The sequence below is a fragment of the Pungitius pungitius genome, chromosome 17 (genome assembly GCF_949316345.1).
Source record: "Pungitius pungitius chromosome 17, fPunPun2.1, whole genome shotgun sequence".
NCBI classification, from domain to species: Eukaryota; Metazoa; Chordata; class Actinopteri; order Perciformes; family Gasterosteidae; genus Pungitius; species Pungitius pungitius.
The window spans coordinates 5,197,045-5,214,602 of record NC_084916.1 but is presented as its reverse complement, the minus strand read 5'-3'; the positions used below and the strand labels follow the sequence as shown (position 1 = coordinate 5,214,602).

At 41.3% G+C, this 17,558-nt stretch overlaps 1 protein-coding gene across 1 annotated transcript in view; it reads left to right on the top strand.

The window, feature by feature from the left end:
- thsd7aa (thrombospondin, type I, domain containing 7Aa) overlaps positions 1 to 14,194 on the top strand; it is a 91,767-nt gene extending 77,573 nt beyond the window's left edge. Inside the window, exons 23-28 of the mRNA XM_037473338.2 lie at positions 2,290 to 2,463; positions 3,072 to 3,167; positions 4,743 to 4,825; positions 7,182 to 7,395; positions 8,321 to 8,408; positions 11,595 to 14,194. Coding sequence (XP_037329235.2) covers positions 2,290 to 2,463; positions 3,072 to 3,167; positions 4,743 to 4,825; positions 7,182 to 7,395; positions 8,321 to 8,408; positions 11,595 to 11,682 — 743 coding nt within the window. The 3' untranslated portion in view covers positions 11,683 to 14,194. The remainder of the gene's footprint in view (positions 1 to 2,289; positions 2,464 to 3,071; positions 3,168 to 4,742; positions 4,826 to 7,181; positions 7,396 to 8,320; positions 8,409 to 11,594) is intronic.
- The last annotated feature ends 3,364 nt before the right edge of the window (positions 14,195 to 17,558 follow it).

Sequence of the window (17,558 nt, the reverse complement as noted above, 5' to 3'; positions counted from 1 at the left end):
GGTAGTTTTCTGTATAACATTGGGGATGCAGAACATATCAGTAAGGCTACTGTTTGCAGAGTTGTAAGGAAAGTGTCCCTCCAGGAATTCCCTCAGCCATTGGCCTTCCAGCATTCAGGCTCAGGGCCATCTCCTCTGCATTTGTCAGAGGTGGTGGTGCAGGTCCTCCCCCCGTTTTGCGAGCCTCTGCCTTCTTTCTGTTGGCTGAGTAGTCAAATGAGAATGAACATTTAGACCCATGTCAAAAATGCTGCTGCACTGCTAGACACTGGATGCTATTTAGTTATTTATATGTCAAATGTTTGTAAAGTCAGGTAGACTACAACCATGATATGTTCAAGCCTTACCTGATTGAATTATGTTTTTATATTATATATTTATATTTTCAGCTGCTGCCATGTTCTTTTAATGCCTGCAGGATTGCACCTACATGAAAATTAAAATGAGGTTGAATAACACACTGTTCTTCCAGTTTCACTTCTGATATTATAACAGTTGGGCAAGTCACTTATATTACTAACTACAACTGGCTTCTTCAACAGTGTAATTAGATTAATGTAATAATGACTATCTCTAGAAAGTATTGATCTACTTATTACTAATTACTTTCTAAATCCCATATCAACCTCAACCACTTGAACAATACAAGGAGAGACAAGAAACTGCACTTTTAATGCTTTCAAATAAACATTATACAATTGCATGAATTATTCTTGAAAAAATATATCTTTTAAAATTTGATGTTAAATCCACTATTGTTTTATACAGAATTGCTTTATAGTTTATGCAGCATTTAATGCAATTAAATCATATTTTACTTTAAATTACGGAATTAAATTACAGTTTTTAGATTACATAGAAATTAATTACACACAACACTGTATAACAGTAATTCAAATGTAAACTTACGCATTGACTCGAGCAGCTATTTTCTCCCAAGCTAACTCTCTGTCCTTCGCCGCTGCAGCCGTGTTGCTTTTTAAAAAAAATATATGTTCGTACTTTCCATATGCTTGCATAAGCACATCCAGTTCTGCTGGTGAAAAATATGAAGACCTCTTTTTGTCTGGCGCTGTTGCCATGGTGACTCGTAATATCTGCGCTCCATTGATAATGGCTTTTTATAGTTGTGGTGCACGCGCTTAACTCAGAGTAGGTCAACTCAGAGTTGATTGAACTAACTCATTTCAGCTGTTCTGTAACCGAAAACTCAGAGTTTCCCATCTCAGGGTAAGTCAACTCAGAGTTCAAGTTTTAACTCAGAGTTGGTTGAACCTCCTTATTGAAACAGGCCCCTGGTGACCGAGGCAGACAACATCTGCTGCTGTCGGGGCAAAACAAACACGCACGCGTAGCCAAACCAGTAGGTTCAAAAACCAGTAGGCACGTAACACCGTTGGTCAAAAATACGCTCGCTCCCGTGGGCAGTTTCTTAGCTACTTCCGTTTTCGCTTTCGTGTTGCGGCGTTCGTGTTGTGTTGCGGCATTTGCGATTGTGTTGTGGCTTTTGTATTTTGTGTTGTGGCGTTTGTGTTGTGTTGTGGCATTTGCGATTGTGTTGTGGCTTTTTTATTTTGTGTTGTGGCGTTCGTGTTGTGTTGTGGCATTTGCAGGTGTGTTGTGGCTTTTGTATTTGTCTGAACCTTCTTGGCCACCGTACGCTTTTATCCAAAGCGACTTACAATAACTGTATTATAGCTTTATTAGCTTCCGTTCAGTAATTCCGTACTGCCCTATTTGATTTTTATAGTTGTGGTTACGTATGCCCTTCAAAGGTTAAAATATTTTTATTTAAAGTATAAAACCCTCTTCCCTTTTTAATGTGAACCATCTTCAGGAAGTTCTGTGGTAGAAATGGATTTAGAACAAAAGAAGGTTCACTTCTTTTCATTCTTTCAACTGTACTTTGATATGATGGAAGTAGCTCACTTTTCTCAATGTAGTTGACAGCTCTGATTTGTGACGTATGGATGATACTAAGTGAAATAAACACAATTGGAATTGATTGAAGAAATCCTTACGAGACATTGCAGTTAATTCCACCCCCCCTCCCCCCGATGCTTTTAAACGCTCCTAGATTGTATTTTGCTTTGCATGACCCAACTAATTACTTAAATACTTCTTTGGATTTGATCCATTCATGATGATCAGCTGTAATAAGAATGGGTGCACAGTATAATCATTTACAACCAAATATACTTTGTTTTGTTTTTTCAAAAACAAAAAAATCCTTTTGCAGGACGAGGATTTAGAGTTTTCTTGTTTGTGAACCCTCTGTGAAATCCGTAGGGGAGTGCTACCTCACAGACTGGACTGTTTGGAGCCCCTGCCAGCTGAGCTGCGTCAGCGGGGAAGACCTGGGGTTCGGCTCGGTCCAGGTCCGATCCCGAGCGGTGGTGGCCCAGGATCCGGAGAACCTGCTGCAGTGTCCAGAACAAGAGCTGGAGGCCAGACCGTGTACAGGTAAGTCTGGCAGACTCGAGCTGGACCTCAGAAAGACACCAACGAGATTCACAGATGAATATTTAGAATTGTCGCACACAAATGAATAATACTTTTGGACAATAAACATATGATGAGGAAACACGGGCTCTATCGAAGGATGGGAGAGGTGATTGATGGGTCAAACACACATGACCTTCGTCTAGAAGAAGGCCGTTTGAATCCTGTGTGGAAACCAAAGTTATCTTTGACTTTGGGCTTGTTGCGTAACATTGAATGCTTTCAGTGTAATGCAATAGCATGCTTTTAATCACATTAGTTACATTGTTGTTACCTTATTCATTTAACCTTGATTTGCTTTTTCGAGCTGTAAGCAAGTAGTTTAATCTTAACCTAAACAATGGTCGAATGGATGATAAACTTTTCTAGTGTTCTGACCACTCCAAGCCCATTTAACAGCACATGCCATTTACCCATTCACACTCATTCACTCATTCATGGCAGAGGCCTTGCACGCAAGGTGCCACATGTGCTTTTGAATAAACTGGGTTGTGCACATTATAGACGTACACATACAGATGTTCTAAAAGCTGTTAACACAGTCTTGATCGTTCATGTTCTTCTTGTAGAGGGTCAGTGTTTTGAATACAAGTGGAAGACTGGACCATGGAGAGGGTCATCTCGCCAAGTCTGGTGTCAGCGGTCGGATGGACTCAATGTCACAGGTAAGCATAATATCCTAGTAAGTGATGATACATATTGTGAACTGGAATTATGTAAAGTGGACACTTTCACAACCTTTCACTGTTTGCAAAAAACCCAAAACATTCTTCTATCAGCAAAACCCTCCAACCCTAAACTGACCCCTCGAATATTTACTGAATACATTTAGAACGTCACTTTATTTTAGACTAATGAAATGCTTACAGTTGGGCAATTCAGATTAGTGTCTATAACTATAATTAGAGTTTCAGTGTGACACATGGAACACTGAACAGCTGCTTTGTAACACAGCTGATTCACATGGGGGGTTGCAGTGTGTGAAGAGGATGATCATGTATATCGAGTTACTCAAATCATCTTGTGTTGAGCGTCAACGTCCCAAACCGCTTCCAGCGTGTTTCAGTGAGTCCCAGGGAAATGAAAACAGATGAGGTTCTAGTCTGTAGCAGTGCTGCAGTACATGTTCAATCTCATTGTCATCACATTGTAGGGTTGAACGCAGTGTTGATAGCATTGTTCCCAGTTCTTCAAAGTTATCAAAGAGATACCTGAGGAAATGGATTTCTCTCCTCAGGCCATCTGCTTTTATTTACAATGCATGTTGACAAAGGCCTGGAGCCATGTCACATTTCTGGGCTTGTGCACCCACTGCTCCACTGCTCCACTGCTCCAGTGCGTCAGCTTTGATTGGCACACTGCTAGATTTTCCTTCTTGTAGATGTGTACTTGCAGGCGGTAGTATTCCCCTAAATATTCATACTGAACTCTCTTTGCAGGCATGCCACCTAATAAATATTCACGAAGCTCTGACAGATTATGATGATATGTTTGCAGTTTGGATCTATGTCGGTGTTGTCTGTCTCTTTCATCCAGTTTGTTTTATCTGCAGTGGGAATACACACTCTTTACCCCTCACAGTGTACAGCCTCAATCTGAACACGTTGTGACAAACTGAGACTTCAAAACCATAGTCCACAATTCCAAAAGGTCTCAGTGCTAATGCAAAAATGAAAATAAATAGTATTCCAAGGGTATCAAATTGTGAAAGAGACGGAAACCTAGAAGCTGCTCGCGATGCTTTGTGTACACCAAATGCGACAAAGCTTTTGTGTGTGAGTAGATTACATAAAATCAAAAGCTAACATCACAAATTCCTCTGACACTGCGTCTAGATTCTCCTCCTGTCCTCACGGGTATCCTGCCGTTATTGAATCAGCAAAAATAGAGGAACAATTATTGTACCGTAGGTGGATACAGAGAGCTACAATACTTGATATTAGTAGAGACCGCACTATGTGTATACATGTATGTGTGTATGTACTGTATGTATTTTGTTACCCTTTTGTCCGTTTATTTTGGTTAAATCACTGCAAAAATCTGTTTAATTGGGTTCATACGTCCTTAGCAAACCGGCTGACATGTGGCTTGCACAGCATGTACAAATAGATAGATAGTGGCCTCGAGCTCAGCAGGCTGAAGAGGAGAGCGCTTTAAAAACTGGGCAACCTGGGTTTGTGTATTTTTTGGACTGCCAACATCTGACACGTGGGTTTGGCCTTTTGGCCTTTGCTTTGCAGGTGGATGCCCAGTGATATCTAAGCCAATGGCTGACCGATCCTGTGATCCCCGCTGCACCAAGCCTCGCTCCCTGTGCACAGAGGTGAGTTTTGGACTGAGTCACAAGCCCCACCATCCAGCTTCCACCGTGTTGCTACATTGCTGCCCCGGATGGGCTGTTAGAGGAGGAATTGAGTGATAGGACTCCGGCTTCTTGTGGTGTCTTTTGTTTTGGGGTTTTTGGCCCTCAAGGTTTTCTTGGCATTGTTTGCATTGTTTTTTTATGAATCCTGGTCTTCAGTTCTTTCCATAGATTTTCAATGGGATTTAAGTCAGGTGATTGGCTGGGCCATTCTAGCAGCTTTATTTTCTTTCTTTGAAACCAGTTAAGAGGTTCCTTGGATGTGTGTTTGGGATCGTTGTCCCTCGTTTCATCTTCATCATCCTGGTAGATGGCAGCAGATTTCTCTCAAGAATGTCTCTGTAAACTTGCCCATTCGTCATTCCTTCAATTATGTGAAGTTTGCCAGTACCGTTTGCTGAGATGCAGCCCCACACCATGATGTTGCCACCTTCAAACCTCACTGTTGGTATGGTGTTTTTAGGGTGATGTGCAGTGCCATTTCTCCTCCAAACACGGTGTGTATTATGGCATCCAAACAATACCATTTGGCTCTCATGTGTCCACACTACATTCTCACAGTATTTCACTGGCTTTTCCAAATGTTGTGCAGCAAACTTTAAACGAGCTTCAACATACTTTTTTCCAGCAATGAAGTCCTGCGTGATGAGCGTGCATACAGGCCATGGTGGTGGAGTGCATTACTTAAGTGTTCTCTTTGAAACAACAGTACTGTGCTAATTGCAGGTCTTTTTGAAGCTCTCCACAAGTGGTCCTTGGCTCTTGGACAACTCTTCTGATTATTCTTTTCACTCCGCTGTCAGAAATCTTGCGAGGAGCACCTGGTCGAAACAAATTAATGGTGAAATTCCACTTCCATATTATGGCCCCAACAGGAACATTCAGAAGCTTAGAAATACGCCTAAAACCAAGGCCATCATTGTGTTTTGTAACAATTAGGTTGTGAAGGTCTTGAGACAGCTCTTTGCTTTTACCCATCATGGGATGTGTGTGACACCTTGGCAATGAGACCTTTTTGTAGGCCATCAGTTGGGACTGAACCAGCTGATATTAATTTGCACTGAGGGTCTGGATTGATTTTTAATTTCTTCAATACTTTTTCCCATTATTACACATAACTTTATTTCTGAACTTCTTTGTTTCAGTTTATTTGTATGTATGTAATACTTCACCACATGTATTTGGTGGACAAACCTAATGGTGACACACACACACACACCCACACAAACACACACACAAACACATAAATATACATATCTTTGCAACAAAAAGCAGATTTGTTTTAGCCTGTGGTTGGACGATCCAGAGATGTGGTGGCTAAGGAGGATGCTCGGTGCCTGGGGGAGAAGAGGATGTGAATGAATGAATATTAGAGCAAGCCACTCTAGAGACCAAACCCACATATAAAAAAATCCTAACACGCTCCTAAAGTGCACTGCTGTCCCTTTGTTTGCCACTAAGGAGACTTTAATGATCATTTCCTCATTTCCCGCTCAGTCTGCTGTTGGACTTGCTGTTTGCACAGCAGGGGCTTCTGGGGGCTGATTGTCGGAGAGCAGGGGACCCCCTGCAGGGAGATAGATAGAGCCAGCATGAGGAAGAGATGTGGAGGAGGGTTGGCTTCCCTGTGTGCACACACAGACACACACATGGTGTCCTACAAAATCAAACACATTTGGTTTGACAAAACAGACGGACCAGCATCCGACTGCGATGATTTTATAATGAGACTGGGCGGTCAAATGAATAAAGGTGCTCAATGGTTTGTTGAAGATGCTGTATGTATTTCATTTCAACATGAACACAAACACATTGTATGTGGTTTGCCATCAGCTCCAGGACCCTTTTCTAAAGAACGCCTACTTGACTTTTTGGATGGTTTTCTTCTTCTTCTTTTTTTTAAAGAGATTTCACAATTGTGGAATGGAATGGAAACGAGGGGCCAGACAGATGAACGTATGTTAAAGAGCAGAGGGTTACTGAGCTGAGGAGAGTGAACGTCAGCAAGTTACCCAAGAGTCCTTTCATCATCTTTGTTTTCCCCTCCAGAGTGGATGAACCTCACAAAGGAAACAACAATACTAAAGAAATTCTGTAAAAAAAAACAGAGTGGATGAAGTGAAGCCGGGTTTTTTTTTTACAGAATTTCTTTAGTATTGTTGTTTCCTTTGTGTCATTTCACAGGTTATTGCTGTTGTTTCATAGAGTTGGGTGACAGGTAGCTAGTAGTCACGCTGGATTCGTCACATGATCAACAAAGACACATGTATGTTAGGTTCTGGTAACTATACATGTAACGGTTCCTTCCACCCCACAGGCGGGAGTCTGTGGTTGTGAGGAGGGCTACACAGAGATCATGACGTCAGATGGCCTGCTGGACCAGTGCACAGTCATCCCGGTGCTGGAGATCCCCACTGCAGGGGACAACCGGGCCGACGTCAAGACCATCCGAGCCTTCAACCCCACCCAGCCGGCAGCCAGCTCCCCGGGCCGGGCCGGACGCACGTGGTTCCTGCAGCCCTTTGGCCCAGGTATTGTCAGTGACGTGTTTGTATCCTGTTCAAGGGCATAACGAGTGTGGGAATTTAAGACTAAGCCAAATGTAAGAATAGGAAAAGACAGATTATCGGGGTGTGCGGAGGAAAGCCTTCATGCTCATGGAAAAAGGAGCAGAACCGAGTGAGACAAAGAAATGAACTGTAAGCCTTTGCCCAAATATTTCAAATGTATTCAAACTGGGGAATTTAAGGAGGACATGTATGCAATTGCTGAGAATACAAAATTATTGCTTACTAAGCCACACTCGGTGAAGTGGGAGGAGTCGTAAACAACAGAGATTGAAATTGCAAATGAATAAGAGGTATGCGGGAAAGGAAAGAAAACAAGAATAAATGATGAAGGTAATAAAAAGGAAGAGGATGGAGAGAAAAATAAGAAATACAAGAAGAAAGAAAACAGGAAATAAATAGGAAATAGGAAAATAATTGCTGAATAAAGACAGGAACACAAAGACAATCCACGATGAATCAAAAAGAAAAGAGAAGAACAAAAGGAAAGAAAGAAGAGAGGGGTAATCAGAGGAGCATTTAGGAAAAGAGAAAGCAGACCAGGGAAAGAAATCAAGCAGGAAGCTAGTAAGGAAGTAAAGGACCTAGACACAATATGACATTTACAGCTATAATCTAAATAGTTATATACATGATATCAAATGGTGACCATTAGAATAACTAGCAGCTCTTCACCTTAACACATCATATCTACATTCAATGCAATAACACATTTACCATTGGCGTTGATTAAAGACATTTAATATAATATTTGGTCGATATTTGTACGCTTCCGTCACGTTGGTCGCTTGGTGATTTGTGTAACTCTGCTGCCTCCTTCAGGCCAGAGAAGGAAGTGAAGGTGTCCCTGTGGCGTTAAACAGTGAGCTTGTGGGATTGTCTCTTCTAGATGGGAAGCTGAAGACCTGGGTGTACGGAGTAGCAGCAGGAGCCTTTGTTCTGCTCGTCTTCATCATCTCCATGACGTACCTAGCATGGTAACGTATTCCCTCACCTCCTCCTATGTGTTATCACTGTCTGTCTGTTCCCATCAGCACACTGTCACCTGCATTCAGTGATGTAATGGAGATCATAATGTCATTGCCATTTAATTACCAAATGTTTCATAAAAAACAATATTAACCTGAGAGTTATATAAGTTCCAAAGCTTGAACGTTATATAATAAATAATAAATAGATTCAATCTTGTAAATGATGCTGGAGTGAACTAAGCCTGCTAAAATGAAATGGTCTGAATGAATATATATACTCTTTTCTCCAATCCAGCTTGACTTCCCAGTTGCTGCTGTGTTTTAATGTTCCACATTCATGTTTTAGCCTATTGAATGTCTCTGCTCTTCAGGCAGGCTGTCCTGCTTATGGGGGCTCCTTTAATCAATCACCACGAAGTGAGCATACTCTTCCGTTAGCATAGCAACAAGTTACTGGCTACACTGGGGATCGCCAGGTTAGATGGGATATAAGTCAACTTTGGGTATTAGAATTTGGGTTAAAGTCTGATCTTTCTAAACCTGCCCCAACCAGCGCAAATTTGAACGCTAAATATAACCATATTATTAAAAATCAAGCTTGTTTTGTCCTGCCTTTAATGAGCAATACAGGAGTACATTATACTTTCAAATTCCCAATAATCCGGTCTACCTAATCCCTTTATATTTATTTCTTCCACACCATCTTTTATAATAGGAGTCTTAGACTTTAGTCCAAGCTTAATCCCTGTTTGGAGAGCAGCATCAATGTGGCTTCTCAAGGTCCATAGGGAATAAATATTTGAGTAAGCCAAAAAAAGAAGGCAAACCGTCCCTGCTAATAAGAACGTGTGGCCTCCATTACATCACTGCTTGCTTATTCATTTTGTTTCCTTTTGTTTCACTTTGAGTTCCCTCATCATTTCTCCCTTCATTTTCTGTTTTTCTCTCTCCATCCCCATCTCCACCCTCACACTCGCCTACTCAGCTATTGTGGTTGTTGCCTTTGCTGCAAGTCGAACTCCAAGTCCCCCTCAGACGGAGTTTACTGGACGGACCAAAACAGCTTCACGGCGCCTTACACGTGTCCTGCCTGTGAGAAACATGAGCACGACGAGTTACAGAGAAACTGCCAACTCCAGCAGCAGCAATATCAGGCAGTGCTCCAACAGCCCCCACCATCCCAACAAGCACCGGCACCTCCAGCGCCACCCTTTGAAACTCTCATCACGTAGTCAGGGCTGCGCTGGTGGAACTCGTTGTGCCTGACATTCTTATGTTCCCGTTCACATTCGGTGGCTGTTCACTCATTTCGTGGATCACTTTTCTGTAGGTGAGCAGCCCACCCTCCATCTGACACACCACCACTGTAGGTTGGTTCCTGTCACTACAAACATCATACGTTGGCTCATTAGGTTCCGACCAAAGGTAGACCTCTGCCAAATGAAGCCAATGTTGAAGTGTCTTTCTAGAATGGTGGGGGCGACTCCTCCGGCTGCGAAAAAGGAAGTCAAGGAGAAAATGACCCTAAACTCACTTGATTACATGTCATTTAGCTGACGCTTTTATCAAAAGCGACATTGCATTTTTAAACCCATGGTTTACATTTTGCCTGGGGAGCACCTAGGGGTTAGGTGTCTTGCTCAGGGACACTTCAACGCCGCACATGGGGCAGCCGGGATTCAAACCACCAACCTTGCGGCTCGCAGAGCATCTTGCTACTCCATGTGCCACCATCACCCCATTATGTCAGTAAACATTGTAGTAAACATTAGTTTGTGGTCTCAATTAGCACTTAAGTAAAATGAGTAAAATAGTAAAATAGATGATACGACCATGATGTTTTAGGGCAGGAAGCTTTTACTACTATGTATTAACAGCCACTCTAATGAATCAACCATTTCATTTTCACAGTACTGCACTTTCTTATAAGTATGTTTTGTGCCAGCCAAAATGCAAAGCCCAATTAATAAATTACTATAAATTACAGATACAGCGTACAAATCTAACCTAACTAGCGTTGATTGGTAACGTAGTAACGCCACGTGATTATTTATTTTCCTACTAGGGCCAACCCTAATCTGCCTCTGATTGGTTGGGTCTGATTACTCTAACTCATGTCACTCCTTCTGCCAATACCCAACCAATGCAATCGGTAGTAGCCAATCAGATGGAAAGTTATTTGTTGGCTTATTTCTTGATTAGCAGTGCATCCATCCATGCAGCTTGTCTTGTTCTGCAGCACAGACACAGTGACTCCAGCTCTACACTTTGGATTTGTACCTGTGAAAATTGAATATATTGAGTTTAAAAGTAGTTGAATTAGCATATTAGATATTTTTTATATTATATATTGAAGACCAACCTTTGTGTTTACAAAGGGAATACAATGAGCATGTTGTGAACTAAAAACAATGCAAAACTAAAAAATCAAATATTTATCAGTTGAATTCTCATTAGAAATGTGGTCCTTCTCTTTTGCCTCCACGGTGAACCAAAAACAGAGACATTTTACAATTTATTTTGCCTTCTCAAACATGGGCCACATTTACTTACATTACAACAAGACTATTCTGCGTTCCGTGATAGTAGCCAAAAATACAAAAATAACTTTTCTCCAATAAGTCAAGGTAACACAGAAGGAAAATTGAGATAGAAGTGGTCATTTTGGGGGTTTAATAGGTCTTTACTTATATGCCTTACCTATGTGCAACATTAACAAAACAACAAAGAATTTGAAATCCCACTCTGCTGCCCAATATTGTCCAAAATAAATCGGCCTAGTGTTAAACTGAAAACTAAAACTAAACACTACTGAATGGAACATTTTGTGACAAAGGCATAGTACTGCTGAGCAGTTGGAGCTTGACGATTTGATGGGATGTGAGACAATGACTTATCGATGTGTGCTTGACCAGCGTCGATGACATTGTACACCGAACTGACCACAGCGGTATGAATAAGCCACGTGGCTCGCTGTGCCCCCCTTGCGGTAGGAATAGACTCCGCCTCCCTCTAGTCTGACCCTCAGACTCTGCATCTGACGTTATGTCATTTAGTTTAAGGGACAGGGACACAGACCAACACCTTTGACCAAACCCTAACCATAGTGTTGGCTTAAAATGGAGCCAAAACAGATCTGGCTGCGGCTCCATTGTCTAAACGTCCTTTCCCTGTGGTTTGTCTGCTCTGTAGCAAAAAGCCAAAGAAGCCACAGCGGCGGCAGATGAACAACAGGCTGAAGCCGCTGACTCTGGCCTACGACGGAGACGCCGACATGTAGAAGTCTTCCCTCTGACCAGAGCGAACTACACACGTGCATCCTCCTGCAGGGTGGGAAGGAACCCTTGTGCCGCGGGTTATCGCCCTTCCTACATGTACGTGGACGAACCCCGGGGAAGACGATTCTGACAGAAAGACTGACCTCCAGGGATCCCCGTCCATTCGCAAGCCTCTTTGTTTCTGATTCCCATTTGAATACTTTGTTTCACAAGAGCCTTCATGAATTCTCGTATCTTCTTCTGGAAGTTTGCCTTTGCTTTTCTGCCACTGCCGGTAACACCCTAACCCCAGTCACTGGACAAAGATTTGCCTCTAAAAGCACACAATCTTCATTTGGCTTTTTTATGACTTTGTCACAGCCGTGTGGAATCGCCTCTTCTCACGACGCCTGTCATTGTGTGTCCAGTCGAGGACGTTCAGTTGCTGTGGCCTGGGTCCATCTGGTCAGATAAGAAGCCCAGAGAACAAAAGCGTCAAGGTTCCCTGAGCCACCATCACTTCTGCCTGCCTCTCCCTTTGTTGTTTTCAGGCATAATTTTGCACTATATTAGTGCAGCATGATATGTACTAATGTCTAGCTTTGCCATAGGAAACTGCCTCTCAATACAAGATGGTGTACAGTCGTGTGCTAGAAATGTTAAAAAAGTAGACTTTTTTTGCAATTGGAACTCACCGATGTTTGTTAATATTTTTCTTTGATTACCTCTTACGTGTGATACGATGGGACTTCATGTAAATAGAAGCTTTTTTCTGGGGTCTCAATTTTACCTTTTTAAAGTGTACAGCTAAACTACAAACTCTGCCTGGATTAATTTATTCGCTGAAGATTGTTTGACTGTCGTTTAAAGATCAGGATCTTCAAGTTTTGTAAACTATTGATTATTGACGTTTCTGTCATCAGCTCCGTCTGCACCCCACTCATGGAAACACTCCAAAAGAAAGCAAGAGTGAGAACAAATAATATGGAAGTATTGATTCATCTTATATTGCGCATTTCTTTCATTCAAAAGGCCTTTATATTACATTTGTTTAAATTGGCTTTTTCTAAAAATTACTGGAATATGTCTCAAAGCAGTAGTGATCTAAATCTACCACCATCGTCTCCTATTGGCTGCATCTCTCAGTCTCCCTTCTTACGTCTTATATCTCATTAGATACTCAATGGCCCAACGGGTAGATCAACCGAAAAAGGATTCACTTCTTTTAGTGTTCAAATTGTCAGTTCATTTGAAAGACTTCTTATCGTGGACCACTTCACCTTCTCTGGAGCTCAGACCTTACTTTATACGTACTACTAATAAAATCATTTTAAGAAGCCCATACAAGGATCTGTGCTGTATTGGCCAATGGAAAATGTGCCTCTTTCATTGGACTTTCATTAGGTCTACTGCACCTCCTAGCGGTGCATTCGATGCGAGCGTTACTTTGTTTTACCATCACTCATTTGTAAAATAATATTGGTCAAACCGGGAAGACGGCCGTCTTCTCTGTACTCCTCAGGGCACAAGTGCTCAGCTAAGCATGCACACACACACACACACACACACACACACACACTGGTAGAGGGCATGCAGAGAGGGGGACTGATCAAGCTGCCATTGTTTTGTCATCAAGTTTACAATCAGAAACTATGACATTATTTCATTAGTCACATTTTGAGGAGGTGGATCATACGGAGTTTGCTCGGCTTATGCATAACTACAGTACAGGAGGAGAGCACCATGGTTCCTTCCTTGGTGGTATGATAACGCTGCTAGAGCACCTCCTATTGGCCAAATGGTAGCACATGTATTATGTTCACATCTCCTCTACACATGCAAACCAACTGCAGGTTGCAAGAGCACAAAGCGTCCAGGACGGAGGACGGTTCTTTGTCATATAAGAATCCAAAGTAACGTTTTCCAGTTTGATGCTGCACTCCTTGGACTCATGGCCATACTGGACTAAGGGTTCATCACAGGGTATTTCCAAAGAACTTTTGAGCTATTACTTTGGTTACTTCTTCTCAACAATACATTTGAGTCTTCAAAATGAACTGAATTCCAACTGTTGTTGGTCACACAGACCACACACACAACAAACTATTCAGAATCTTTTCCACTGAGAAAATCCGTCCAGGGGAATCAGTGTATTTCTTATTAACAGTAGGTTGAACCTCAAAAACGTTGTTATTAATCCATGTGAGACATCATCATTGCCAGGGAATGGCATTCCAGTATTCTGTGGAGTTTGTTGCTAGTAGTTTGATGGAATGTTTAGTTTATATCTCTTAAACTGAGTTGTAAATAGAGTGTTAAATATTTCTTTTATTTATTTATTGTTCATGTACCATAACGTGTTTCCTTTTTTTTACTGCACAATTTTTATGCAAAAAAAAAACAGGAGGCTTGAATGTGGGTGTGATTAACGCGATACTGATAAACAACGTTGCTGATGAACTGTCCTTTTCCTACTGTTTGTTTATATGTATTTGATTAACTGCTGATAATAAACAGGGAATATTTGAAAGCTTACTGTTGTTTTATATCTTATTCAAATCCAATTCTACATTTCAAAAGAAGAAGATGTCACACACATACACTACACATATAGTTGTTTGCGCTGAGTCCGCCATTAAGACAAGGACGTACAGCTCAGGACCAGCACAACTCGCCTTTACTTGCAAAGGTTCAAGCTGTCAGAACAGGTGAACATGGCGTCAAATACCAGGTCACCACAGACATATTAATCCCATAAATCTCTGTGGGTTAATTTCCTCCTAGAATATAATTGAAGGTACTTCTCCTCACCTACAAGGCACTTGCTGGTGAGGCACCGTTTTATCTTAAGGAGCTTATAACACCGTATTGCCCTACTAGAGGGCTGAGCTCCACAACCTGTTGTTCCTACTTCTTAAAAAGTAGGATGTTATCAGGCTCCTCTTTGGTGGAACCAGCTTCCACTTTCAGTCTGGGGGGTAGACTCGGTCAGCTCATTTAAGATGAAACTTAATACTGTCCTCTTTGATAAGGCGGGCTCAGGTCAACCTGGACCACACAAAGATGTGTGGTGACATTCAGCTACTGAAGCTTGGACAAATTCTGTTACATCCTACGGTTACAGTTAATTGGGCTCGTATATGCAAGAAAATAATAAAGAATCTGTGCATATAAGTGTTTTTTGCTGTGGTTGATGACAGTATTGATTGATTTCCTCTGCCTTAAGATAGTAATATTACTTTTAGTTAAAAGTACACTGCTTATTATCTTCATTTTTAATTAAAATTACTGGAAAATGTATTTCTCTCAGCCTAAAATATATCATGCTCCACAGATGAATAATATCTTTCTAAATTCAATTCAATTCAATTCATTTTATTTTGTATAGCCCAAAATCGCAAATTACAAATTTGCCTCAGAGGGCTTTACAGTCTGTACACATGCAACATCCTCTGTCCCGAAACCCTCACATCGGCACAGGAAAAACTCCCCAAAATAAATTGAATTAACTAAGATATGACCCTCTTAGTTTTTACTGTTAAGCGCAGCAGGTTGCTAGGCAATGGGAGCAGCAGAGAAAACGCTGATGACGGGAAGCAGGAAGTGCCCCCGTAGGCCAGACCCTCCCCTTGGGTTGTTGTCATTGGAGGAACCATTAATGCAACCAATGATAGATTTGCAGCTTTAAACCTCTCCACACGTGAACGTTCGCTCTGCAAAGTCTGGATTCGATTTATTGAAGCAGAAGAAAATTAGGGACTTTTCAGTATTGACAGTTCAGACAAGATCTCCAAAATAGCTGTTTTGTCACATCTGTGGCGTTTTCTTCTCATGTACTAAATTATATATTTCACTTGTATGTCACTTATTGTGTTTATTACATCCAAATACAGTACAGTACAGTAAAAAGACCCCCCCCCCCCCCGCAACTCACAATATATCTTTCTAAACTCGGGAGAAGAGAATATTTTTGGCTCAGGCCCGGGTTCTGCTGTTTAATCTCATATGAGACTTCAACCATAACTTTGTAAGCATTGAATTCATCAAGTTATTTGCTATGTCTTCTTCTAGGCCCCTCCAGAGGGGGCTTGGGTGCTTTTGGGAGGTAAATGAATCTCATATATTTGAACCTATTGCTAGTGCTTGTTACCCAGTCATTCATATTCACGCAATTTACAGCATTCAATTCAATGGTTTCACAATTTGATGATTACAATGATTTTAAGGAATTTGAATGAATAATTTAAAATATGGACAATTGAATATAATGTATTTAATTGCATTTTTGTGAACTGAAAATGAAGCATCATATGACCAGCAGAGGTCAGTGAAATACAGCTAACGGTGTGCAGTCAGCTCAGCTTGCCGCAGGAGAGACTTTGCTGTAGCGATGCAATGATGCCTATAAACCTGTTTTTCTCTATTCTCAGAGGGCTGACAGCTTTTTGATGGACAGCTTTTTGTACTGAAGGATACTGGTTTCCAGAGTGAGTGCATATAGAACTTACCCCAAAGACATGGACTAACACATGACATACTGGCGGATGTGTTATGTCGTAAAGGAGAGCTCGCAGATTGCTGCTACAAGAGGCCTTTTGTCAAATAGGAGGTGTTTACCTGGATCGAAAGGGGAAGAACGCCGGTGGAGATGGATGATTTGCATCATGTGTGACCGTTGGTGCCTTGCGTATCAGGTGACATTTTCTGATAAACTGGTTGGTAGAAATATGCAAAGAGTTGTCTTTCTAAACGAGTACTATACTATTACTGACACAAAGGTGTGTTTTGGGCTATGGACCAACAATTCTCTCCTGATGCACTCATGTGCAAAAACAGGTGTGTTTATTCTGTTCGTCCATTGGTTAAATGAGTGTCCTCTGCTTGTTGAGGTCAATGTCATTTCCTCTACCAGCGCAGCCCTTGATTGTGATCAGATGTTGGGAAGTAAAACAGACACACGGTACATGGTTTTGGTCCACTCATTTAATCAGCACTTCACATAATCACGTTTCTCTCTTGTCCAATTAAATTCCCTCTGCCAAGGAAAAAGGCTGCCCTCATCAATTAAGTCATGTTGTAAAACCCACTTCAAACGGGTGACTTTGCTGCGACCTCAGAGACATCAAGATCTGGAGAAGAATGTGATTAAGGATACTAGGTCCAACACTAAAGACCATATAGGGTAGCATTCTTTGTTTCTGGGTTCTGTTTTTTCCGGGGCCAAAGATAAAGAGACTTCCCCTTTAACTGATAATCTCCTGATAAAATGAAGCATTGCCTCAATCAAAGAAGGTGGAGGTCTGTCTTCACAGTTCTGATTTCATCTTTTTTGCGTTTCTTGTCTTTACATCTGGTGGTGGTCAGAAAGGAGCTCTTTAATCGAGAGTGCCCAGAGACTCTACACGTTAATATCAGTAGACTGAACACAGCGCACTGTGTAACAGGAGGTTCCTCTGGTTTTCAACTGGAAAAGGATCCTGCACTGCAAACAGAATTTCATTGTGGCAAAAATGAGTGAATCTTTGTTTTTGTCTCTTTCTTGTTTGTGCAGAAAAGGTGGATTTCCATGATAGATTTGTACAAAGAACTGTTCAGGAATCAGGAATCAGGAAACGTTTATTGCCATAATATGTTGTACATACATGGAAATTGTCTTGGCGGAAGGTGCATGAAGACAGTACAATAAAGACGACATAGTGCAAATAAGATAAAAATAAAATAAAAGTATAATAAAATATAAGCTATGGGTTAGTACGCTAAAAACGAGAGCTATGGGTTAGTAAGTTAAGATAGGCGTAATGGTTAAGATGTGACTTCCTTCCTAAACATCCTTAAACCTTTAATGCAATGTCCTTTATTAAGTCCCAAATAGACAGTACTTGTATTCACTGTATTGCTT